At 35.3% G+C, this 27,929-nt stretch overlaps 1 protein-coding gene across 1 annotated transcript; it reads right to left on the bottom strand.

Moving 5' to 3' along the window:
• Positions 1-330: 330 nt before the first annotated feature.
• On the bottom strand, positions 331-27,929 carry LOC138697053 (trypsin-like). The gene is made up of 6 exons (XM_069822648.1): positions 27,755-27,929; positions 23,335-23,447; positions 20,743-20,840; positions 10,715-10,880; positions 8,478-8,597; positions 331-741 (listed from the first exon to the last, which is right to left on the bottom strand). Exons 1-6 carry the CDS (start codon positions 27,816-27,818, stop codon positions 331-333), a joined length of 972 nt encoding a protein of 323 aa, XP_069678749.1. The 5' UTR covers positions 27,819-27,929.

Genomic DNA, 27,929 nt, shown 5'->3' with positions numbered 1-27,929 from the left:
ATGTTGCCGTACGCAACCGATGATAACAAATACCCTGCGTACGACTTGGCCGCGCAAAACACAGTTCGAAAGAGGTTATGGTAAACAAAGATCGTACAGACCGCCATCTGTTGCTACGATGTTCAAGTTATACCGTACACGTTCTCAAGTTCAGATTGAACGCCTTGATTAATAGGAAACTTCTCTGACACAAAAGCTGAAACTCGCTTCAAATCGCTGACTCATCAACAGCGACGTCATAACACACTTTGAAATGAACATTCAGTAGTAGGTTACACTTTTCTATTTTCTAAAATATTTTATTTCAAGTTATAAAATTATCAAAATATATTACGAGAAAATCCACTTAGCACAAATAATCATGAATTGTAATTCAGACAGAACAGCAGCGGAGTTGCCATTACTGGAAGCAGTAGAATGTTGAGTAGTGATTTCTTGCAAATTTTGGGAATATTTTGTAGTCAATACGTAGTTTATCCAGCCCAGGAAAGGATCGACAAGAGTATAGACGCCGGGGAATTTGGGCTGCCCACAACCCTCGCCCCACGACACTATGCCCCTCTGTGTACCGTGGCAAATGAAGGGTCCTCCTGAGTCCCCTTGGCAGGCGTCTTTATTCTTCGCTCCGGCGCAGAGATTTACCTCAGGGAAGATGGTTTCTGTTTCGTACATGGTTTGACACTGCTCGATGTCTATCACCGGCACGGTCACCTTATTCAGTATAGGGGTGGTGGGAACTCCCTGTGAATAAAATTAAAAGCGTTATAATACCTGGTAAGGTTTATCGTCTCAGTAGCAATAAAACTAAGTCCCTTCAAATGAGGGTGGAAATTATAGGAGGGTTGTACATTTTCAGTATTCCTTTCAAAACCTTGTTATTGTGCAGGCTACCGGAACTCAATTTCTTGAAAGACAAGCTCAGTGACGGAACTACACAGTACGAAGAGAGATATTTTGTAATTTTATTTTGCGCTACAGAATGTATCAACTGGTCCCTTCCGCCACTGGATGGATGAACGGCATCGCTCCATTCCCCCATCGCCATAACAATACAGACGAAGTAAGACATATCTCCTTTCTCTCTCTTTTCACAGTGAGACAAGATACATCACACAGACTCTAGTAGATTTCGGATTTTTATGTAATATTAATTAATTAATTACTTTATTTATTTATTTATTTATCTATTTATATCTAATGGTTGGTATATTGATATATGATCAATAACTACAAATCTTCAATCAAATACAGTAAATAACAAATGGCAAATACATCTTCTTCTTCTTCCCTTCAAGTATTAGGCCATAGGACCTGTTACGATCTCACAGTTGAATTTTCAATCCTGCGCTTCTTTGGACGACCGAGAGATCTCTTCCCGTTTGGACGATAGTGGAGCATGACTTTTGGGATTCTATCTCTACGCATGCGATGCAGATGATTTATTCAGTTGTTCCGATAATGTTTTACGTGATTAATTACAGTTTCTAGTTGTAATTCTTCCATTACGTCTTCATTGCGTTTGTGATTCCATTTCGTATATCCCGCTGTATATCTAATAAATTTCATTTCATTAGCCGTTATTCTGCTTTCGTCTTTCTTCCTCAATGTCCATGTCTCACTGCCGTAACAAAATACAGGTCTCGCCAAGGTCTTGTATACACAAATTCTAGTATGCTTTTGTACTAGGGAAGGTTTCATAATGTTGTTAATTATTCCCATTGTTTTGGTGTGTTTAGAAATTTTCTGTGAAATGTCTACTTCATCGAAAAAAGATAATGTGTATCCGAGATATGTAAAATAATTTACTCTTTCTAATATTTTTTAATCTAAACATATTTTTCCAGGCACAGGGTATTTTCCGCAGAAGGCCATAATTTTAGTTTTTTCTTTATTGATTTTCATATCATAACTTATTTAATTCCAATTTTGTTAAAATTAAAAATTGAACGTTGTAATTCATCTTCTGGATGCCACCAGAGCTAAATCGTCTGCAAAAAGTAATGGATCTAGTTGTAAATGTCTATTGACTTGTATATATCCATGAGATAATTGCTTCCATTCTCTAATTATTTGAGTCATATGTACAATAAACAGCAACGGTGAAAAGCCACAACCTTGTCTTACTCATGTATGAATTTCTGTCCATTGCGATAATTTATTGTCAAGCAAATACAGTATATAAATCCCGTAAATATAGCCTAAAAATAGGAGACTTGGACTAATATCCCATCTTGTTCTGTGTGTAATATTCATAATAAAAATTGTGCACAAATATGCGATTAAAACATCAAAATACGATTTGTACGTTATACGTAATATTAAAATTGCACAGGCAGTTAAAAGTTATTTATTTAAAAAAATATATTATATATTAATTTTTATTGGGTTATTTTACGACGCTGTATCAACATCTAGGTTATTTAGCGTCTGAATGATATGAAGGTGATAATGCCGGTGAAATGAGTCCAGCACCCAAAGTTACCCAGCATTTGCTCGCATTGGGTTGAGGGAAAACCCCGAAAAAAAACCTCAACCAGGTAACTTGCCCCAACCGGGATTCGAATCCGGGCCACCTGGTTTCGCAGCCAGACGCGCTGACAGTTAGTCCACAGGTGTGGACTATATTATATATATTTTTATTTGAAATATAGATATTAGAAACTTAATTTTATACAAGTTACACATTTATATGTGACAATAATAGTTTTTTTTGTGCAATTCTAAAGTTAATCAAGGGAAGAATCACAATGTGCCAAAGATATTTTTCAATTTGTTCAGGAGTTAAATTCCGTCGGAAAGTATGTTCTTATACATATATAGAAAACGATCTCCCGAATCGCATGAGGTTACTGGTGTATGTTATACAAATATGTGTGGCAATGTCTTCTGGAAGGTTCCCCGTTTCTGCGCTGAGGGTCTGGCTAAAGACCCATTCACAACGAAAATTAAAGACAAAATTTGCGTAATGTTACCAAATGGGATCATTCACAATGATTCACATAAACACTGACATTAACATTACCGTTAGATGTTAACATGAAAATTTGCAAACTCCAAACTTTCATGCTTATGCTTACGTGATTTTCAAACAGCACACAAGTGAAGCGCTGAAATATACGACTGAATATGAGGAAATGGCGTCGTTGTTATGTTTCATGATTACCAAGTATCTTTGCGGGTATGTTTATGTTACAATCGTGAATGACTTCTTGATTTTACCGTAACGTCTACATTTTTAAGTTAACGTTTACGTTATGTTTAATTTTAATTGTAAAAAGGCCTTAACAGTAAATAAACTGGTGTAACCCCGATTTATTTCAAGGACTGCTTAGAATTTTTTCCCGACTTCGAATTCATTTTTTGCGTCATAAATGATTTCCATCAACACGTGAATGAAAGTCCGACAGTTTCCAACTTTTCAATTCTTCCGGAAATCCAGCTGAAGTTGCAGTCGATATGTGCTACTTCTTACGTAATTTAGAATTCTGTAAGGCACGTTGCGAAGCAGCCAGATACATTTTGGAACATAAGGTAAAGCCACTGTCCAGTACAACAGAACGTACCTCCTTAAGTTGTAGGATGTACCTTACACGAGCCCTTTTCTATTTCTCTCTAGACACCAGATAAAAAAGACGAAGATAAAAGCTGAGCTGCCTTCAGACACTGGAATGACATGAAGTCACTACATCAATCGCCTAGGTTTTTTCAGAGTTGTGAACAAAATGCAAGGCGGCAGGGTTAGCAACAAAATAAATAGGCCTACCTGGTTACAATTGAGTGGTTGCCTCAGCGAATAGAGATTACATAGAATGGACATTGAGCGAATTTTCATTTTCTGTTCTTCTATGTTCATGCGCTCCTTCGGCGTTTAGTTTCATTTTCAAGCGCTAGAGGTTAGTGTAATCGAGGACACGCAATAGTGCCTCGATAATAAAACTGAATATAAGATTTGAGACACATGATCCAAACATCGCCTACCTTGTTGCATAATATAGTAACGGCTTTGCTTCCAATAAATTCAAGTTAACAGCTTTTCCTTATTTTTCAGTTATAATCTAGCTGTAATAATAATGTTGTATGCTTTGTATATAATAAATTATTTATAAAATAATGTAATACATTAAAAATTATTTATCAGATTCGTTTAATATTTGTATACAAACAAAGACATATGATTTTATTTCTCATAGGAATTATGTTTTTCCATTTTCAGCGCTATCAGATCATTACGCATTTTAAAGGCTGGTTCACAATAAACCGGGAACGGAAACGGCAACGAGAACGAAAACGGAAATATTCTTAAAATAAATGTATTTAAATGTGAGGATTCACAATTAACTATTGTGAACGCTCACATTTAAATACATTTATTTTAACAATATTTCCGTTCACGTTCTCGTTGCCGTTTCCGTTCCCGGTTTATTGTGAATCAGCCTTAATTGTCGATGTGGTCAATGTCTCAACTATCATTATAAAAAAAACTCTAGAGTTTAGACATTACAGATAATGAATTTATTATTTCATCTGTCAAATTTATTTTATTTGAGTATGTAATTTACCTATAGTCTCGTCGCTCTAATTTCCGGCAGCCAATCACGTTGCAGGTTGGCTACATTTAAACGTGTGCGTCTTGTGATTCGCTGATGAAGACGTCATTCATTTCCTAAGGCTGGAAAAATACTTAATATAATCGCCCGCCATTTTGGCTCTTTCGTTAGCGTTCCCAGAAAGCACATAGGACGTTATTTGCCACTCAATTATTTGCTGAATTACAGTGCGTTTGATTTATTATAATAGGAGCTACGACATGATAATGTTCAACGATGTGGCAAATAGATCCCTCGTCCGGTAGTTCGGCAACGAAAGAACAAAAATGGTGGACGATACTACCTACCTAGACTTTATAGAGCCTTGAGTTCCTAAGACGTAAGTAAAGAGGGGGAGTCACGCCGGGAATAACAGCGTCGCGACTATAGATATATTAATTGCATGTATTGTGTTATATTTCCGCTGTGTCGACTGCTAGCTGGCGTGATGTCAGTGCCAACTCTAGTAGGGAAATCTCACGCTCAAGCTGATTTGAAGGTCATTGATATCAGTCATGCTACATCAAAGATACCGACGCGAAGTGTCCATACTTATAATTCACTATACGCTGGTTGTCCTGTCCGGATTGATGATACAATATAAGTGTATCATGGCAACTTTGAGTTTAAAATTGTATAATATTTTTATAAATTCGTTTTAATTTATGCTAGATATTGATGATTTTGTTTACAAGGAGTTTAAAGGATATGTGGCAAGATGTTAATTTTATGTAAAATTTGTACTTACTTTTAAAATATATATTATTGTGCAAAATATATAAAAATAAGTAGTATTACCACAGTCTAGTTTATACAGTCACAAAGCTCAATACGTAGTAAATATGCATCCATAGATAGTTGCTAACCACTAGGATCGCTACTATCGCCTCATTACAGACAATGCGAAATAGTACCTGCACAGTCTATTGTTCCTAGTACCCTCATAAACTCAAGCTTCGTGACTATATACTAGTCTGTGGTATTACAGTTAAATTTTAATGGTCTTACAAGGGAAGTACTCGAGTTGCCAGAAAGAAATATTGGATATTTCTGCATCATTACCAAGATCTAATGATGTACTTATCGAATCTAAAAAGAAACATCAGAATTTTTACTGCCTTATACTGAAATCATACTTACACTTCGGTACGTTTTGTATACAATTATGTATGTAATTGTTACAATAGTAAAACATTAGTCCAATCGAAGTAACATCGTACAGAAAATGCTCCAAACAACCAGAAACATCGGATTTGTGTCGGTGACTTTCAATGAACACATTCTCGCAAACCGAATCGAAAGCAGAACTTGTTTGGCAATTCGAATGCAGTAATAGTCATCTGACCTCAGTCAGACGACCTATCGGGAGAGGAATTAAACTGTGGATCACATACATACTCTTTTTTTTACCACACAAGGACATGGAGGGCCTCCCCGGACGAGGGATCAGCTCAGTGCCAGGGCCACCTCCGATACAACACAAACATTTAAGACATTACACAGCATTCATTCACATATATGAAAGGATTAAGGGAAGGATCGCCGTCCATGGCCGGACTTTCAAGAGGTTACAATCCCGGCATTTGCCTGAAAATAACTGAGGAAACCATGAAAAACCTCAGTTAGGATTGCCGGCCCCTGGCATCGAACCCCGGACCTCCCGAATGCAAGGACAGCCCTCTACCGCTGCGCTAGCCCGCTCCGTCATACCTAGTTTAAAGAACGAATACTGCGGATTCGAAAGATATTCGACGAAGACAACGAGATAGCAACAGATACAAGCCCGTCTTCATAGTCAGCCAAGTCTGTTGAAGTCGAAGACGAATCATCCCAATCAGAACTTGTGCCCTAGCCGGAAAACAAAGCTCGATCAACTGTCGCCATTACTGATGAGTAGACAGCGGAAAAAAGTCAAATAAAAGTCAAGTTTACGGTTTACAAGTATTGTACGCATAGACTATGGCATGAAGTATGCACACATTGCAAGTAGGTATAACACGGTACCGTCCGCAGAGAGCACCATGCAAACACCGAAAACAACTGCCAGTCTACGTTCTCAGTCAGTCCTCGTCCGTACGTGAACAGTGAATATTAAGATACGTAAACATATTATTCATTTGTGTTCAGTGACGTGTTCATAACGCCGAAGACATGTTAAAAAACATAGGGTGTATTCTTTAATATAAAATATGGTGTCCACATTTTTAGTAGTGATATTGGTGAAACAATTAAGTGTCGGTTATATATATATATATATATATATATATATATATATATATATGTGCGTGTGTATGTATTAAAAAAAGATAACAAAACAATCGATAGAACAACACTGTAATACACAGAAACACATGAAAAATGTTGCTCGTATGTTAGACGAAAATAAGGGTCATTATTATTATTATTATTATTATTATTATTATTATTATTATTATTATTATTATCAAGTTCAAATTCCGCCTCAAATATGAAATATGATTTTTGCCACGATTTATGTCGAATGATAAGTTGCAATATTCCATTCAAAACGTTGAACAATCCTCACTTTAAAGTGTTTATAGAAAAGTACACAAAATATGCCATTACAATAGTTATATCAAAGTACAACCAATATTCAGTGATTATTCCGTGTGTCAATTTACATTTTCCCCGGCCTATACCTGCACGCGTCTCTAGTGTACCTATTGTGCTTACGTAAACAACAACCCTCTGACGAGATAAAATAGTCGCGTTGTAGTTACCTTCATATCCGAATGACTTTTTTTACTCTGTCTACTGATGAGATGAAAGGAAAGGTTGTTGCTTTTTTAGGAGAAAAGGTGGAAAGGTGACAACAATTCAAGCTCGATTCAAATACGACTTCTTGGCCGCAGCTCATGTTACTGCTTATAGTACACTCCAAGTATTTGAAGCTGTCCACTTGCTCTACTGCTTCATTTAGAATTAGCAAGTTTACCTTCTTTAATTTTCTTCCTATGACGATAGTCTTCATCTTGTTGACATTTGTCTTCATTATGACTTTGAAATTGACAATGATGAATGAACATACATGTATGTCGGCTTTTATTCCTGCCAGAGAGTGATTCTTTCCCTTTCAGTTTTCTTAGGAACTCAAGTACAGCATTTTTCTTTTGTGGAGATTGAAATTATAAAGACACACGAAAACACAACCCAACGATATTCTCAACACACAATTCAATTTCAAAACACATACACTCTTTGACTGTACACTACGAACGCACCCACACAGGAAACAAGAGGCGCCAAGACCAACAACGACCAGTTCCGAAGATGACCAAAAATAGGTCGAAACATCTTAACAAGATACGTTAAAATTTAACACAAGAAAGTTCTTTTCACACATATTCCGAAGTGATACAGTGTTAAAAGTTGTGTAATCAAGATGTATAATTATTTTTTATCTCCTCCACGTTCTTCAACTGTAATGGCCCCTTCAATAAGAATTTTTGTTACTCTCAAGATTATTGCTTTTGGCAAATTCATATCATAAGAAAATACATTTTGACAGACACCCACATTGCTTTGCACGACAGTGCACTCTTGTCATAGTCCTACCCAAAAGTACACATTAGTACAAGATGTTATCAGTTGTCTATTTATTTTATAGTATAGGACTCGGTACACGTGCTCTTTTGCTTTTATGAAAGTACGGAAAGTAATAAATTTAGTCTTCATCGCAAGGTCTTAAAAATCAGTGCGGTAGTCTAACTGATCACATAGCCATGAAATAGGCTATTTAAAGTGATAAGTAATGCAAAGCCTATTCGCTAAGATAAACTCAGGCACCCTCACTCCCACATCTTAGCGCTCTCACGCGCCCATTTCTCCTCTTGGGACATCTTTCTAGATGGTTCGATCTCTACTACTCACCTCATGCAGGTAACCCCAGCCCAGGACTGAACAATTATCCCCTGCTTTAACAGCAACATCAGCCTTTTTGGGTAACTTCAGAATACGCACATGTAATCCGATTTTAAACTCCACTTTCACCTGTAAGAAAAGAGTGCAGGTTAGTCGAGGAAATCTGCAAGTCTAGCTTTCAGGTAGTAGCTCCTTGTAAAGCAGGTTTGAATAATTTCAAGGAAAAATTGTTCCGCGGCCGGGTATCGATCCCGGGACTCTTCGCTTAGCCCAGAATGCTCTCCCGACTGAGCTACCCCAGGAACCTGGTCGGAAGAGCATGCGTGCGCTAAGCGAAGAATCCCGGGATCGATACCCGGCCGCGGAACAAATTTTCCTTGAAATTATTCAGTCGAGGAATCGCACTGTTTCTGTTTTTCTCCTTGTCGTCGTCGTCATCACCACCACCGTCACCATACAGTTTATGAATTAAAACCAATCATTCACCGAATTCTCGGTAGAGTCTTGACTGCGGACATCGGATTTTAGGCACTAAAATTTGAAGTTTACATGCCTAAAATAAGCTCAAAATTTAGTAAATTAGGCTCTGTTTTAGTAAAACTAACCATTTTAGGCACATATGATCAAGGTTTCAAACCTTTTTATTTCACTGAAATTATAAACTAAAATACACAAAATATGGCACAAAAAAGTATATTTAAGAAATGGAGGGAGAAAACTGTATATTATATAAACACAGCTGCACAAATTTAATATATTGAAACAAATTATTTCAGCTATCTAAACTGTGACAATCTCTCGAAATGATTGTTCTCCATTTTCACCTTATTATACGAAATAATGAGAACGAATTGTGAAGATAATAAAAAATATTTTAAATTATTTACATAATAACATTTCGAACAAAATACATACATACATACATACATACATACATACATACATACATACATACATACATACATACTTACATACATACGTCCACACGTCCACACCTGTGGAGTAACGGTCAGCGCGTCTGGCTGCGAAACTAGGTGGCCCGGATTCGAATCCCGGTTGGGGCAAGTTACCTGGTTGAGGTTTTTTTTCCGGGGTTTTCCCTCAACCCAATGCGAGCAAATGCTGGGTAATTTTGGGTGCTGGACTCATTTCACCGGCATTATCACCTTCATATCATTCAGACGCTAAATAACATAGATGTTGATACAGCGTCGTAAAATAACCCAAGAAAAAAAATAAAATACATACATACATACATACATACATAAGTGTTCTGCCCAGGGCAGGTCTTTCACTGCAAACCCAGCCTTCTCCAATATTTCATATTTTCTGCCTTTCCCTTAGTCTCCGCATATGATCGTAAGTGAATAAGTGAATATATAAACTAATAAATAAATGAGTGAATGAAAAAATAAATGAATCATTAATTAAGTGAATAAATAAGTGAACGAAGAAATAAGTAAATGAATAAACAAGTGAACGAATAATAAGTGAATGAATGAGTGACTGGAATAATTGATTAAATGAAAAATAGAAAGAATGAATGAATGAATAAATAAGTGAACGAATAAATAAGCGAACGAATAAGTAAGTGAATTAATATGTAAACTAATCAATAAATAAGTGTATCAATAAATAAGTGAGTGAATAAATCAATAAATAACTGAATCAATAAATCAATGAATAAGTGAATCAATAAATAAATCAATAAATAGACTATTCCTTATAATTAACGTCTCTTTTATACCAGGACGCTATTCAGAATAGCTGAACAAGGATGTCATTACGGAGCAGTAGTTGACTAAGAAAGAAAAGTAAAATATTCGGAAAATCTGCTCAATCACCACTTCTTGCAATATGAAATCTGCAATGCTCGTGAAAAGTGATATGTCAGTTTCCACAAATATTTTTTGATAATTTATTGACAACTTATACTGATTTATGTCGATTTGATTTTTTTTCTGTGAGGAATACTTATGAATTTTTTTCCAAGCGAGCAGATGTCCGTAAGTTGTCAATAAATTTTGAAAAAGGTTTGTGGAAACTGACTTGTGTCACTTTTTCCAAGCACTGCAGAAATAATGTCACAGAATGTGCAGAGGATAGAACATGAGCAGCTAGTAGCTGTGGCACTGCTGATCACCGCTTACAGAACACTGTACATACCGGTACACAAAAGAATGTTCGTGAAGCAGCAATATTGGATATTTAACACAACCTAATGAGAATCAGCACTTGACACTAACCATTATGAGCGCAATGTCACAATAGAATTCGTAGGAGGAGAATGACGGGTGAAGTATGAATGATTCCGGAACCCGAATCTGCACGGTTCCAGACTCTCGCCCTTTCCTCACGTCTGTTGTCCCCATCACCACCAAACATCTGTTGGGTTTTGTTGTTGACGTGGAGCTGAAATAAACATGAAAGTAGTTATACACTTGATACATATTAACAAACAGGCACGCGTCCACCTCTGTGGAGTAACGATTAGCCTGCCTAAACTGAAACTTGCGGGGTCGGGTTCAAATCCTGGTTGGGAGAAGTTACCTAGTTGAGGCTTTTCCAGGGTTTTCCCTCAACCCATTACGAGCAAATGCTGGATAACTTTCGACGTTGAACTCTGGACTCATTTGGCATTATCACCTTTATCTCACTCAGACGCTAGATAATCATAGCAGTTGATAATGCGTCCTAAAATAACAAATTAATAAAAAAACAACAGCACGTGATACGAGAATGACTAAAAATATGTAAGGTAACAAAAGCTCTCACGGGTGACATAAGCTCCCTCTTCTTCGAATATTTCGTCCGGGCAGCAGCAGCAGCAGATCACAGCTTTATCACACAGACATTAGACGGCGCATATGTTGCGTCAAGCCCTTGCAATATCAGTTGTAAGATGGCTGCGCGCACGGAAACATGGTCAAACGTGGACGTGCGTAATGTGATTGAGTTTTTGTGTCTGAAGGCCACCTCACCAGTAGAAATTCATGTCAACTTATTGAGGTGTACGGTGCGAAACGGCGCTTCTGACTTAGGTACTGGACCATCCTCCCTACAGCCCGACCGCCAGTGATTTACATCTCTTCGGACGGCTGGAGATGCAACCGGGTGGTAATTCAACACCGATGCGGCTGCTCAGCAAGCCATCATGACGTGACTTCAGGGATTGACGCAGATTTCTACTATGCCGGCATCGATGCCTTGGTATACTGTTGGAACAAGTGTTTGGATAAGCATAATGACTACGTTGAAAAAGTAATGCGTACCAGTGCCCTACTACTGTGTATCAGTATATCTGCCTGTGAAATAAAGTTTGTCCATGACAGCGCTTGTTACCTTACATTTTGAAGCACCCTCGTATGTAACGTGACTTTTCTTTAGAGTTGTCTGTGTTAATTCAATTTCAGCGTGCATTACAGGAAACAGTCGAATACATTTGGGATAAATCTTGGTATACTACCTTCAATTTAAATCTGAAAACTTATTGAATTTCTGTTATTCATACATTTTGCATCGATATTACGATATCACATCTTAGCATCATTTACTAAAAGTAATCCTCAGAACTGAATTTGTTTTTTTTTTTCAAAACACTAACTTTGAATAACAAGGTTTATTGACAATTACAGATTTTGAATTGGAACTTAAATTGTTAAACTTTTTATTGAAAATAGGCCTGCTGTAAGGTAGGGATTGAAAGAAGCGATAATGTTATTATTTCCCCTATTGAAGAAGGAATAAATGGCATGCCGAAAAACACAGAAGGTGGTATCCTTAACATATGCTACAAAAGTTATACAAAATTGTACTCCTTTTCAATAGCAAGCAGTCTACCTATCCCGTAGTAGTTGTCTAAGACATTAAAATTATGCTAATATAGGCCTAAAAGTAAAGTAGAATGTGCGTTCGTAATAATATTTTATTTATTAATTTGTTACTTTTTTATTTGCTTCGATGAAAATAGATCCCTCACTATCACCACAGTCTAGTATATACAGTCACGAAGCTCAATACGTAGTAAATATGCATCCATAGATAGTTGCTAACCACTAGGATCGCTACTATCGCCTCATTACAGACAATGCGAATAGTACCTGCACAGTCTATTGTTCCTAGTACCCTCACAACTCAAACTTCGTGACTGTATATACTAGACTGTGATATTAGGCTATTACTGTGAGCCGGTGAGAAAAGACGACGCGTTTGAGTGAATCACAATCCTTTTCCAAATCCTATTGAATAAGAAGAAGCAGGTAGGACAGACACACAACTCTGCTGTCTCAAGACTGCTAGCACGTGATTTAAGACACTCAAAGGACGTGTCTCCTGTCTCCTATGACGCTACTAGTTTCCCCCCCCCCCCCTAAACAATCTCGTCACTGACAGCAAGCTTTCTGAGCAGTTCCTTAATTTTCATTTATGTGTGGAATGATTGGTTATGCAATGGCGTGTGATTTTAACAGTCCTGATTTAGATCCTGAGGCGTAATTATTGAATAACAGCTTTTATAATCTAACACTTAAATAAAAGATCATATTAAAAAGTAAAAAAATAAAAAATAAAAAAAAATAATAATAATAATACACCCAGTTGAAATTTATACTAGAAAGATGGAAAAATCTGTTCGTAAATTTACAAAGAATTCACAAAATTATTATAGTTACTGTTGTCCATCCCGGTTACTTCTGCTTCCAATGAATGTGCAAGGAGTGAATATGTTGTTGTTGTTGTTGTTTTCTAATGCCAGGCGTTTGACAATAAAGTCATTTGACCTCTTGCACTCCACTATTTTTCAAAGATATTATCATGACCAGCCACTGAAGCACAGATTTTGAGGTGTTCCGAATCCATTTCTTGGTTTGAGTTGCACAATGGACAGTTAAGGGACTGATATATTCCAATTCTATGCAGGTGTTTGGCCAAACAATCATGGCCTGTTGCCAATCTAAATGCAGCTACAGACGATTTTCGTGGTAAATCGGGAATTAACTGTGGATTTTGATGCAGAGAGTTCCATTTTTTCCCTTGGGATTGTGTTATCAAATTTTGTTTGTTGAAGTCTAAGTATGTAGATTTAATAAATCTTTTCACAGAGTAATATGTAGATTTAGTAACAGGTCTGTAAGTAGCAGTGCTGCCCTTCTTTGCTAAAGCATCCGCATTCTCGTTTCCCAGGATTCCACAGTGAAATGGAATCCATTGGAATACAATTCTTTTATTGAGTGATATTAATTGAGAGAGCATTTTAGTTATTTCTGCTGTTTGAGATGAAGGTGTGTGTTTAGAGACTATTGATAGAATAGCTGCTTTGGAGTCTGACAATATAACTGCATTTTTAAATTTACTGATGTGGCATAGAAGATTCCTGAGACCTTCACTTATTGCAATGATTTCTCCATCAAAACTTGTTGTTCCATACCCAAGAGATCTATAAAGTGAGAAGAGAAAGCACGTAACACCTGCACCGGCACCTTGTTCTCTGGAGATCAAAGATCCGTCAGTGTATAAATGAAGCCAATTTTGTGGAGGGTATCTAATATTAATTGTCTCTAAAGACAATTGTTTTAGTATTTCATTGTTTACTTCTGATTTCAGTATTTCTTCTGTTAAATTTAGATTATATTCCATATTTAATAGAGTTAAAGGGTTTGGTTTAATTTGTAGGTTTTCTTTTAAATTCGGGATATTGATTTTCTGTTTTAATTCTTGAACAATGGATATGAAACTTTTTTGAGTTTTCAATCTACAGAGAGGACTGTATGAATGCCAACTGTTTCCTGGTAATCTAATAAGTTTTTCATATTGAATCAGTGCTTTTTCTTCTATTGTCATTTTGATGCTGTTAATATTAATGAGGAATCTCATAGAATCTATTGGAGTTGTTTTGATTCCACCAGTAATGAGTCTGAGAGCTTGGTTTTGAACATATTCTATTTCGTTTATGAAAGGTGAAGTAATTAAAATTTCTCCGCAGTATGTCAGCACTGGCTGTATAAACATTTTGTATGTAGTGTTCAAAGTATTCCTAGAGCATCCCCATTTCTTTCCTGCTAGTCGTTTTAGAAGGGAGAATCTTTTACGAGCTTTTTCAGAAATGTATTTCAAATGGTTGCTCCATGTTAACTTACTATCGAAAATAACTCCAAGATATTTGGATTCATAAGTCCTAGGAAGGTGTTGGCCATTGTATTGGATATTGAATTCTCTTTCTTTTTTACCAAGTGAAAATATTTGGTAGTTACTTTTGCTTAAATTGAGTGTCATCAAATTTGATGTATTCCATTCATGTAGTTGATTTAGAGCTTTAAGAGCAGAATTTTGAATTTTGTCTCTATGTCTGTAAGATCCGGAAGTCCACAAAACTATATCATCTGCAAATAGTGCTGTTTTCATGTTTGATTCCTCAAATAGGGAGGGTAAGCCATTTATATAAATATTGAATGAAGGACAGCACCCTGAGGTAGACCTCGATATGTTTGTCTGTAACTAGAAAGTGAGTTATTGAATTTAGTGGCAATGAATCGTTGACTAAGGAATTCTGATATCCTTCTGAACATATTGCTGGAGATACCTAATTTCTGGAGTTTTAGTAATAATTTATTTCTCCAAACAGAGTCATATGCTAGCTGAAAGTCAATAAATATTACAATGTTAAAATTGAAATATACCGTCTATACTTATCTAGTATTATATGATTAATTATAACATAAACGTTTTCGGCACTAATGTGCCATTTTCAAATGTATGAAAGTTTGCCTAATTACATGTTCAAATAGGTGCACATGAACTGTGTGAATTAAACATATAATGTGTACCCTGGTGATTTCATGTCACAATAAAACACTCTGTTTGTAGATAATTAATGATTAAAAATTAAAAATTAAAACACACACTTATTACTAAAGATTTGATTTTTTTTTTTTTTTGTTTTCCTGCTGCAATTATCCGTCAATTTGTGGAACACTGACGTATTGTGTGGTCAAATGCAGTTATTCGTTTACTTGAAATGTTGTGACCTTACACTAAGATATTCACTGTTAAAATATTAAAATTCTTTTTGTTGATTCGTTATTATTGCACCAAGGTTCCTTGTTGTTTGTTCACTTTTCACATATTGGAGCACTTTACCATAACCGAATGTGGTGCGTAATATAAGTTACATTGATACCTGGTTGTTGTTTTCCTTTGGTTGCTGTAGTTGGATTATTACATATTCATGGTTGTCACCGTCCGATTATCAGTCAAGCCTTTACACTGCGAACATAAAATTTGTTGTTACGTATATGAATATGCTGAAAGTTAAATGCATTTAATTAAACTAGTGACTTACGTACAATGGCTGGACATGTTGCGTGCTCGACGTTGGCCAGGCTATGAATGAGAATCGTTCGATGCTCACAGTGGTTCTTATCTTAATGAACATCTGGCGGAACCGGAAGTAATGTGGGGATGGGGGGATGTGATGTCATAAGCTGAGATGATGTAGTCTGATTTTTTTAAACTAATTTAAATAAATTGAATAATGGGTTCTTGGGGTTAACTATTTGCTCGTTTAAAAGTTGGTTCCCTTTATTAAACCTCTTTGCTATGTAATATTGTTCTGCCGTGTCTATTATGGGGCTGTTAGTGACTTTTATGATTTTTAGTGCATTTTTTATATTGCATAATTCATAGACTTCTTCAATAAGGTGATGGGCATATTTCGACTTGTTTCTGTTATATTTAAAATCTGTAGCGTGTTCTTTGTATCTTATTTTGAAATTACGGCGGGTTTGACCGATGTACTGTTTGGTGCAGTGGTATATACCAATTACAATGCAAGAACTGCACCAAACAGTACATCGATCAAACCCGCCGTAATTTCAAAATAAGATACAAAGAACACGCTACAGATTTTAAATATAACAGAAACAAGTCGAAATATGCCCATCACCTTATTGAAGAAGGCTATGAATTATGCAATATAAAAGATGCACTAAAAATCATAAAAGTCACTAACAGCCCCATAATAGACACGGCAGAACAATATTACATAGCAAAGAGTTTTAATAAAGGGAACCAACTTTTAAACGAGCAAATAGTTAACCCCAAGAACCCATTATTCAATTTATTTAAATTAGTTTAAAAAAAACAGACTACATCATCTCAGCTTATGACATCACATCCCCCCATCCCCACATTACTTCCGGTTCCGCCAGATGTTCATTAAGATAAGAACCACTGTGAGCATCGAACGATTCTCATTCATAGCCTGGCCAACGTCGAGCACGCAACATGTCCAGCCATTGTACGTAAGTCACTAGTTTAATTAAATGCATTTAACTTTCAGCATATTCATATACGTAACAACAAATTTTATGTTCGCAGTGTAAAGGCTTGACTGATAATCGGACGATGACAACCATGAATATGTAATAATCCAACTACAGCAACCAAAGGAAAACAACAACCAGGTATCAATGTAACTTATATTACACACCACATTCGGTTATGGTAAAGTGCTCCAATATGTGAAAAGTGAACAAACAACAAGGAGCCTTGGTGCAATAATAACGAATCAACAAAAAGAATTTTAATATTTTAACAGTGAATATCTTAGTGTAAGGTCACAACATTTCAAGTAAACGAATAACTGCATTTGACCACACAATACGTCAGTGTTCCACAAATTGACGGATAATTGCAGCAGGAAAACAAAAAAAAAAAAATTAAATCTTTAGTAATAAGTGTGTGTTTTAATTTTTAATTTTTAATCATTAATTATCTACAAACAGAGTGTTTTATTGTGACATGAAATTACCAGGGTACACATTATATGTTTAATTCACACAGTTCATGTGCACCTATTTGAACATGTAATTAGGCAAACTTTCATACATTTGAAAATGGCACATTAGTGCCGAAAACGTTTATGTTATAATTAATCATATAATACTAGATAAGTATAGACGGTATATTTCAATTTTAACATTGTATTACAGCTTGCTTATCGGATAAATCATACAACATGAAATCAATAAATATTGCCAAGGTATCTTCTTTCTTGTTAAAACTGTCTTTTATTTCTTGGCCGAGGCGTATGACTTGTTCATTGGTAGAGTGTAGTTGTCGAAAGCCGGCTTGTCTTGGTGATAAAAGATTTTGGGATTTTAAATACCAAGTTAATCTGTTGGAGATCATGGATTCCATGGTTTTTGCTATCATGCTTAATAGTGCTATTGGTCGATAACTATTAACATCATGAGCAGGTTTCCCTTTTTTGTGAATTGGTACAATGATTGCTTTTCTCCAAGCTGCAGGAACTGAGGTGTTCCATGATAAATTGAAAATGGATAAAAGTACAGACTTGGCTTTTTCTCCCAGATGTTTAAAAAATTCGGAATGAATGTTATCGGGGCCAGGAGATTTCTTGGTTTTTAAATTTTGTAAAGCTAGAGTTAATTCTTTGGAAATAAAATTTTGATGAAATATTTCAGGTTTTGTACTAGTAATATTGTTTTTATTATTTTTATGTAATTCTCTTTTGATAAATTTGTCAGTTTTTTTGGTATTGGGATGTAATCTGTGAGAGTTTGAGTAGTGTTTATTAAATGCGTTTGCTATATCTCTACTATCTGTTAGTGTTTTGTTATTATGAATAATAGGTTGGCTAGTGAATATTTAAGGAACTCTGTGATAAACGAAAGACTCTCGAATTTAAGTATGCTCCCTATAGAAGAAGAACTACAGTGGAATCATAGCAGACTGCAAGAATTCAAAGACAGAGTAATAGACATTTTTGCAGAAATGAAAGAGAGGATCATCGAAGTTATTTTATTAAATAGTGAATTAATTAATGTAAAATGTAAAAATTAAAAGATAGGCCCTAAAGATTTCTGCATTTCCTTTTGCTATAGTACTTACTGAGAATCTGTAAGCAAAGCAAATAAGTAGAATTGTATTACCGGCACCATAACACTGAAATTAAAATTAATTACAATATATTATACGAGTTTATTATTATTATTATTATTATTATTATTATTATTAAGCTGCGGATTTATGCCTATATGCCTATTTTAATCCTTCCCGGCGCCGGAGAGAATTTTTCTCCGTTCCATTACTCCTTCATCGTCTGAAGGCGGAAGTTTTTAGGTTACATATCCATTTTGAGACATTGTATTATATGCGAATTCTATAGTGCCTATAATTGCCTATTTCACTAGTAAATGCCTATTTGCTTATAAATGCCTGAAAGTTGCCTAAATATCCGTATTATATATTATACTTGAATTTACTTATCATTCTATCGATATTTTTTGAACCTGTAATTTGCTTTTTTTTTTTATCCAGCAGAGGGAAGTAATGCAGAACTATCGATAATTCTGTGTATTACGTTTTACTGCCACCAGAGCGAGGAGAAATCGAATAATTTGAAATCAACCAATAAGAAAAAAATGTATTTCGAAAGCCGCATGAATCATTGTGGTAGTTGACTAGGGAAGTTGTTTTAAACTGTGTATCCGTTTTGTGAGTTTGTGAATTGAGTATGGAGTTGATTTTTCTGCTGTAATACGTGAAGTATACCGTGGAGATATGCTAAAGCAAAAGTCAACAGAAGTACTGATTGGAAAATACATTGACATTACTGCGTTCCCACTGGTTTGGTTCCCAGCTGAGATTGGATCCCTGAAGTATTGCCCCATCACTTCATATGAAATGGAAGGGAGTTTCTCCAAATTTAAGAACATTCTTACAGACAATAAACATCAGTTCTCATTACAACATTTGGACGAATACTTAGGCTAGTTATTCACTGTCATAATGACATTCCTATAGAAACTAGTGTATAATGCTACACTATGGTCGTGTTAGCCATTAAGAATTAGAAATTGTTAGTGCCTTTTTAAATGCCTATTTTAGCATTTTAATGCCTATTTTGCCTGCCTATTTCAACTGTTTATAGTGCCTAAAATCCGCAGCTTAATTATTATTATTCTTATTATTATTAGTAGTAGTGGTGGTAGTGGTAGTGTTAGTCGTATGGTAGTGGTAGTGGTAGTAGTAGTGGTGGTAGTAGTAGCAGTAGCACCAGCAGCAGTAGCAGTATAGATTTTATTAATCATAACTTCACTATACAGTGTTAAAATGTCTCCAATATTTTAGGAGGTGATAGTATGCATCAAAACAAGAAAATGTCTAATAAACATGGGTCCTACAACACATACTTTCTGAGATCTGAACACTTGTTCATAGGAGGTGCTCAATGTGACGTCCGTTCATGGCAATGCATTCCTCTGCCCTTCGGCGTAAGGAATCACGCACTCTTAAAAATTTATTTTAATGTGTTAACAAAGTCCTGATAGCGATCCCCAGTTAATCTCTGTGGTAGACGTATGGCCCTATTAATCTATCACCAAGAACGCCTGCCCATAAGTTGAGAATCGGTGCTTATGCCTTGTTTCTTCAACTACATGGGGATTTTCATCAGCCTACAAATGGTGATAACGAAAATTCACAACACCGTCTCTGCTGAACATCGCTCATATCCGCAACCAGACTTTTGTTTTCAGTATTTCTTGCGACGTATCATTATTCCATGCCAGGGGAGTCAACTACAGTATGATTATCTGGTAGGCTGCTGTATTGTAGGGCAGAGAAATGCATTGCCATGAATGGACGTCACATCGAGCAGCTCCTATGAACAAGTGTTCAGATCTCAGAAAGTATGTGTTGTAGGACCCATGTTTATTAGACATTTTCTTGTTTTGATGCATACTGTCACCTCGTAAAACATTGGATACTTTTTTTAACACCTGTATAAAATATTCAGTAATGATGGTAAAATAAACTAAAATGCTACTGTTTATTCTAGTAAGTACATATAGTAAGTATAACACGCTTCGCCACTGCCCCTTTTCATGCGACTTAGTTCATGGTGGTCATGGCTTTTTAGCCGTACAGAACAACACGATTCATTCGCGCTCAAGCAACCTCAACTTATTGTATTGTTAAGATTTAGTCGTTGTTAATGGTGGTAATTTAAATAATAGGCCTACATGTACCCAGATAAGATAGGCTGTTATAGTCATGGAGAAAATGAGACGTATGAACTAAGTCGTGTACTCAGAGAAAAGTTCATGCCTGAAGAGCAAGATTGTTTTCCGAAAATGCCGGCAGTGCACTGATCTGGCATTGGACAACTCAGAGAATAATATACACCTTGTTTTGAAGAATATCATTCTGTTGTCATTGAATTCGCTGTTAAATAGCTTTTTGTACAACTTACTGTGGACTCTTAAGGCAATGTGCTGCGGTGAGTAGCCATTTTGAAGTTATCAAGGTAGCCCCACATAAGTGTAATCGTTTCCGTGTTTGGATTGAGCCCTACAAAAGAAAATGAGAAAATCCAAATTATGCATTGTCACATAATAACGCAGTGACTTAATGACAAAAAAATCTTATTTTTGGGTGCATTCTATATTTAGACTACACGAGAGAAACAAATAATTTTTTCATAATGTCTGTCTTTCCATCTGTTAGCGTGAAATTAACTCGGTACCACTCAGGGAATTTTTACAAACCTCCGCAGCGACACAAAAATAATGTAATTAACAAAACTTACCATCTCGTACTTAATGTATAATTTTTCAATGAAATAGAACTTCAAATATCGTAATATGAACCATTTATTAATATATTTTTGTTAAACATATGTATCTCAGTCAATAAATCATTATACTGGGTAGATAGATCATGAGCTTTCCGTGCTACGCGCGGGGCTACTTGGGTTGTGGAGTCTGTTGGAGAGAGGGGGGTAGGTTGGCTCAAATTTTGCGTTTCATTTTATGTTTTAATTAGCTTTATACTTGATGATATTCTCAAACGTGGTTCTTTGGCTGTGTGGAGAAATATTTGAATTTATATTTCACCACGATTTACATTTTGTATTATTTTGAAATATGCAGATTGAGTCAATTTACCCCGTCTTGGAGGCAGGTTGGGACATGGTGTGAGGTAAATTGGATACGTGTTAAATAAGAGCAAACTGCATACACTGTATAATTTTATTTTTTTCAATTATGAATTTATTTCTTTACACTGGCAAAGGATTCAGGATTATGAACACACATACACATATACCAATATAGCCATGGAGTTAAACATTCACATAAAAGAACTAAATCCTAGAAAACAAAGTAGAAAAATTAATTTTAAAATTGTAAATGACTATATACTCGTATTATATTGTCTTATTAAGAGATATCGGAAAAGCAGTTTATGCAAACAAAGTTTGTTTCCATCTGTACACTTTTCATGTGCCCATAATTTACACTCCAGGTATTGTAACCGCCCTTCACCTGGTTCACATCCCGAGTTAGGATTCAACACAACATACACCATAATATGTCTCTTCATCTTATTCGTTACTTTCCCTTCTTGAATTATTCTTTGTCTTTCGATTGGTCTTGAGATTCCTTTTCTCACGGCTACAGAGTCTCCTCTTGCATTTCTTGTTGAACAAATTCAATCTTTTTTCGATTTACTCTCTTCTAACAGGCTTTTTTAACAGGTGAGTCAGTAAGTATCATAGTAGATAATGATGTTCTCATTCATAGCTTTGCTACAATACCGAATGAAAGTCCGAAATGGGATATTAAAATCCATGGACACACTTCTGTTTTCTAACTTTACAGCCCTAACTTTACATCGTAGCATCACATCAGCAGAAGTAGTTGCTCTATCAGTTTTACTCGTACTTTTGTAATTGCTCATTTTCTCATTCGCTGCATGAAAATATATTTTTAAAATTCATAATTAATTAAATTGAAGTTATATAATAACTAATTTTAAGAATAAATAAATAATATATTTTACAATTTATGTAATAATTTCAAGTAAGTTAATATAGCGGGATAGGTTAACACACAGTAGCAATCTGACCTCTCAAAATTGTACCAGCTTACCTCAGGTCTAGTTATTTAATTTGTGAATTAGATTAATGAATGATCGGAATGAAATTAACATGAAACAGAGCCACTTAAATGTAATTTTCAACGATGTATTTAAAGTTCACCTAATATTACATATGTACCCTGTAAAAAAATATTCAAGAGATGGTGAAAACTTACTTAACTTGCTGCAAAAACAACTGTATGTCTTCTTCTTCTACCGCTTTCCACAGAGAACTTTCGCTTCCGTGGAGTGTGCTTTACAGAGCATGGATCCTATTGTCTGCGTGGTGCTGTAATCTGTTGCTTAACTACCGAAATAAAACAGGTGTGCCAACGTGCCTCTGTAGCCAACCTGCTTCCATCTCCCCTACTCATGGCAACACGATTCCGCGCTTTACCAAACTACAACGTAATACTGGAGACACTGGCTAATAATATCACAAAAACATAATACTGTAATTTAAAAGAACATATTCACTTCTCGCCCGTGTCACTCAAGGAAATGTTGGAACTAATTTCCTTTATATCCCAAACATTTCTGGTATCGACTAATGAAATTCCAATTTGCTGACCATGACGCCCAAGAGATTTTCTAGAGCAATTTTTTATAGATGCCCAATGTCATCGAGAAATTCTTCAGTGGAAACTTAATTCATCAGTTGAGTAGAAGGTATGATTTTGATTAATTTTGTTCTGAACCTTTTCTCTTGGCCCTTCAAAGCTTTAAGACAATTTGGCAGTGCATCGAAGGCCAGTATACATGAATAGTGAATATTTTTATAACAACTTGGACTAAAAAGGGTAAACGAAAACCTGATTTGTGTTTCGCATTGAAATTATGAAAATATCTGTGAAAGAAGCCATCTTTTCAAATTGTGAACGCTCACGTGTCTAAAAAGTAATAGTAATAAATGACACGTACGTACAATGAATGGATAATCACGTATATGCACCTCTGTACCTCCGACCACTTTCTGGAAAGGTAGATGGGTAAGTTTCTCCTTTGAACCGTTGGCATAATGTATTGGGACCCAAGAATCTGAAATATAAATATTTTCACTCTTTATTGCATATACAGGATTGTTTCCGATCTCTGATAACGATTTCTAAATGATGTCATGTGCGTCAGGAGTCACACGACAACTGAACTGTGGTCAGAGGTGACAAGACCAGTAGTTATAGTCCTGTCGCTCTAATTTCCGGCAGCCAATCACGTTGCAGGTCGGTTACATTTAAACGTGTGCGTCTTGTGATTCGCTGATGAAGACGTTAAGCATTTCCTAAGGCTGGATAAATACTTAATATAATCGCCCGCCATTTTGGCTCTTTCGTTGGCGTTTGCAGAAAGCACACGAGGACGTTATTTGCCGCTCAATTATTTACTGAATTACAGTGCGTTTGATTTATTATCATAGGAGCTACGACATGATAATTTTTAACGGTGTGGCAAATAGATCCCTCGTCTAGTAGCTCGGCAACGAAAGAACAAAAATGGCGAACGATACTACCTACCTAGACATTATAGAGCCTTGACTTCCTAAGACGTAAGCAAAGAGGAGGAATCACGCCGGGAATAACAACGTCGCGACTATAGTGATTTTATAGTCAGAGTGCACGGTGTTTCACAGCACCAACGTCCAAGAAAATCGAGCCTTTTTGGGAGGGGTACATTAAAAATCTTTCCGATGCCAAGTATCGTTAAATGAAAATCATAGGAGCCTGCAAAAAACGTGGTTTCGTTATTTCCAAGAAAGGCATCTTCTGTGTACTTAATACGACTGACAAATCTTGAATGAGATTAATTCCAGAGATAAAAAAGCTAGGAAATCCATCCCTCGTCACAAGCCGCACTACCCCAGAAGATGATACAAATTAATCCCATCCGAGCTTTACCAGTCTTATTAAGTACACAGAAGATGTCTTTCTTGGAAATAACGAAACCACGTTTTTTGCAGGCTCCTATGATTTTCATTTAACGATACTTGGCATCGGAAAGGTTTTTAATGTACCCCTCGTAAAAAGACTCGATTTTCTTGGGCATTGGTGCTGTGAGACACCGTGCACTCTGACTATGAAATCACTAACTACTGGTCTGTGGCCAGAGGTGACAGACCAGTAGTTGTCGTGTGACTCCTCACGCACATGGCGTCATTCTAAAATCGTTATCAGAGATCGGAAACAACCCTATATTGTCGTTATTATTAGTAGACTATTGCTATTTACTTAGCATTAGTGTTATCGAAACTTCTTATATGTAACCGCTGTCTGGAATTCTGTTGCAACAACTAATTCAACTAAATTTTAAAGTATCCAATGCAAATCCATATCGTTATGTTCGTGTAGATTCCTGCACTGTAACTCCATGAATAGTTATGAGAAAACTTGTGAATGATTTTTTCATATATAACAAATCATATTCCAGACACAAAAATCATGATGTCCTATTTTTATCCAAATTCTTTTAGAGATAATAACCCATGAATCTTACACTTTAGTCTTTGTGTTCCTATAAAAGACATACTAAATTACAATATTTTCCAGAGAGTAATTATAAATCTCTTTCCCCTATCTTCAGTTGCATTAAACGTCGTATTCAGAGTCATCGCTCAAACTTAAGGCTCATTCATCTCTCACTTCGGCTGGTGAAAGTCGAAAAATGTTTTATTCAAAGCTCGTTACTTAAGTAAGAGTTAAGTAGAACCTAAGTGAAAAGCTAGAGACATTAAAGATAGCTGTTATCTTTTATCTCATTCAATATGCTGTTCGGTCTCTCTCAAAGACCGAAAACTATTCACTCTCTCACTTTACTCTTCAATATTCTTCAGAACTCTAACCCTAGCTACTTAGCTTCTCGTTTTCAACATTTGTCCTCATATCATGAAATAGATACTCGCTCACAACACCATATTATCACACTCTCCATTCCTAAACACAGAATATCCTTCTACTCTTCATCTTTCACCGTCTCTGCAGTTCATTTCTGGAACTATCACAACATGTCAAAGACTGTCGGACATTATATAATTTCAAAAATAAACTAAAATTGCACGTTTTCAATTCAGATTTCTTTCAATTATAAGCCCTTTTCTCTGCGTTAGTTTTGTAAAATATATACACAGATATACATTTTTTTTCTTGTCATTTCTTTTCCTTTTTTTCTCTCTTGATCACCAGATAAATTTATTATCCTACCCTTTTTATTGTGGATTTTATTTAATTTTCGTATTTTGGTCTTCTTTCTTATTATTATTTTATTACATTGAATTTGTTGTATTCTTCCTTACGTTTTCCCTATTAACTATTTGTACTAACTGAGTATCTTTTCTTATATTCCAATCTTTAGATCTGTATTTTACTTCCTTTTTTCTATTATGGTATTATTTTCATGTTGTTTACTGTCGATTTTGTTATGTTATTTTTTTTTTTTTTGTAATATGTTAGTATTCTGTCCTTTAACGTTGTTAAATTTTCACTGCTTGTATACTTTGTGACCTGGTAGAGTGTAAAAGAAGGCCCTATGGCCTTAACTCTGTAAGTAAATAAATAAATAAATAAATATGGAAAATTTAGTCATTTCGTTAACTATTTAAAACATCTACAATATAACATAACGAGAAAATAATTATGGATTTGAACATTATGATTAATTCAAGGTCTGCATGGATTAGCTAGGTTATATGAAGGCAGAAATTTATATAGGCCTAAGTAAAATTATCCCTATGTTAAATATTGTGGTAAACGCTCAGCACATCATCACCAATTCGTGAAAACGCCAAATTCATTCATTTATTCATTCGTTCGTTCATTATTTTAATTGATTATTTTATGACGCTTTATCAACCGATATGATTATCTAGCGTCCGAATGAGATGAAGGTGATAATGCACAACTATTACAGGAAATGTTCAATGGTATTTGTAGTTTCTACTGTAATCAACAATAACAACAATCGAGGTTGCCAGACAACGATATAAAACAAGAGATGTGAAATAAATGAATGAGTTGTAAAAATAATTGAATGCTCTTTCATATTTCAGTATAAAAATATAGGCGTGCCATTTGAAATTTCTAAAGGGAGTTGGCTGGAAGTGGGCGTGAAATATAAAATGCAATTAAGCCTGGTTTCAGATTTCCCCCTCAATATTTAAATTGACGTATTTTTTGTTAAAATTGAATTCAGTTTAAATAATTAGTTATTTAGACTGGAATATTTTGAAATGAAAGCCCTGTATATATATATATATATATATATATATATATATATATATATATATATATACGTATTGTTTTTAGAAAGTGGTCCCTGTGTCGAGCTGATCCCTCACCAGGGTAGTCCCTCCATAGTCAAAGTCTCGTGTGTGATCCAAAATAATTATACCTCCTTTACAGACACTGACTTGTAAGACCCAAAATAATTTTAAATAACGGTCAAGAATAGATTATGGTGTACGTACAATACATTCATTATGGTTACAATAATTTTAATTATCGCTAAATCAAGATTTGTTACGAAATTGTAATAAATTGACATAACTTTCGGAACTTTCAATTATACAAGGAAAAACCTAGATTAAATCCACCACTAAAAAAAATCCGCATATTGTATGTATCCCAGTTTTTCAGTGGCCAAAAGGGAAAAAGAGTGCGAACTTTACTTGAGCAAACACGATAGTTAAATATTACAGTTTTTCAATCTAAATTAAGAATAAAATGTATTAAAATCAAAGCATTTATACAAAAAAAACTCGTTAAAATCATTGTTACATTAATCGCCATATTTAAAGTATGAATAAATGTATTTGAATGAAATGAAGATAAGTTATTTCTTGAACTTTTGCAGCAAGTTGTCGACTGGCTCTCTCTCAACGAAGAATGCATGCGCTCTGGATCCAAACTATCGATAACTGAAGGTAGTTTTGAAGTCTTAGGTTCAGGAAAATTTATTTATATGCAGTGAACATAAGTTATTTCTTGAGTTTGCGCCGCTTAGGGCTTTAACGTCGAATATGAGTGAATCATTCTAGTAAATCACCAGAACATGTATCACCGTTACTGGATTCAACAATTTCATCATTATATGCGGTGCATCGTTTCCGATTAAATAACTGACATATATGAAATATGAACAGAATATATTCAATGGTTTGGATAAATTGCTGTGCACAGAGAAGACGTGCACAAAACATTGAACTGTGCGTTTTTTTAAGAAAAACTCAAAACCGAAGTTTTGCAGCATCTCATTATTCCTCTCATAAGTTAATAATATGCATAATGAGAAAGTAAAACACTTTATGTAGCATACCTATACCATATTTTAATTGAGCATTTGGTTTATAAATATCTTACCTGAGACCATGAAAACACAACCTAGTATGGCAAATGTATAAATGGATATTTTCATAAAATTCATGTTTCTTGAATTACTACTATTAATATGAATTCATCTACAATTTTAGTACGAAAACTACATGTAGGCTTAACAGGTTTGAAAACAATTTTCATTTTATTGGCCGTTGATAAT

The sequence above is a fragment of the Periplaneta americana genome, chromosome 3 (genome assembly GCF_040183065.1).
Source record: "Periplaneta americana isolate PAMFEO1 chromosome 3, P.americana_PAMFEO1_priV1, whole genome shotgun sequence".
NCBI lineage: Eukaryota > Metazoa > Arthropoda > Insecta > Blattodea > Blattidae > Periplaneta > Periplaneta americana.
Note: the sequence above shows the minus strand (reverse complement) of the source record. Positions and strands in the feature narration are given on the sequence as shown.

Excerpts from the sequence above, each read along its gene's own strand:
- LOC138697053 (XM_069822648.1), bottom strand. The coding sequence starts at position 27,818 with ATGAATTTTATGAAAATATCCATTTATACATTTGCCATACTAGGTTGT. Across the intron at positions 23,448-27,754 it reads TTGTGTTTTCATGGTCTCAG|ATTCTTGGGTCCCAATACAT; the intron begins GTAAGATATTTA and ends TTTATATTTCAG. Across the intron at positions 8,598-10,714 it reads GTGACATTGCGCTCATAATG|GTGAAAGTGGAGTTTAAAAT; the intron begins GTTAGTGTCAAG and ends CTTTTCTTACAG.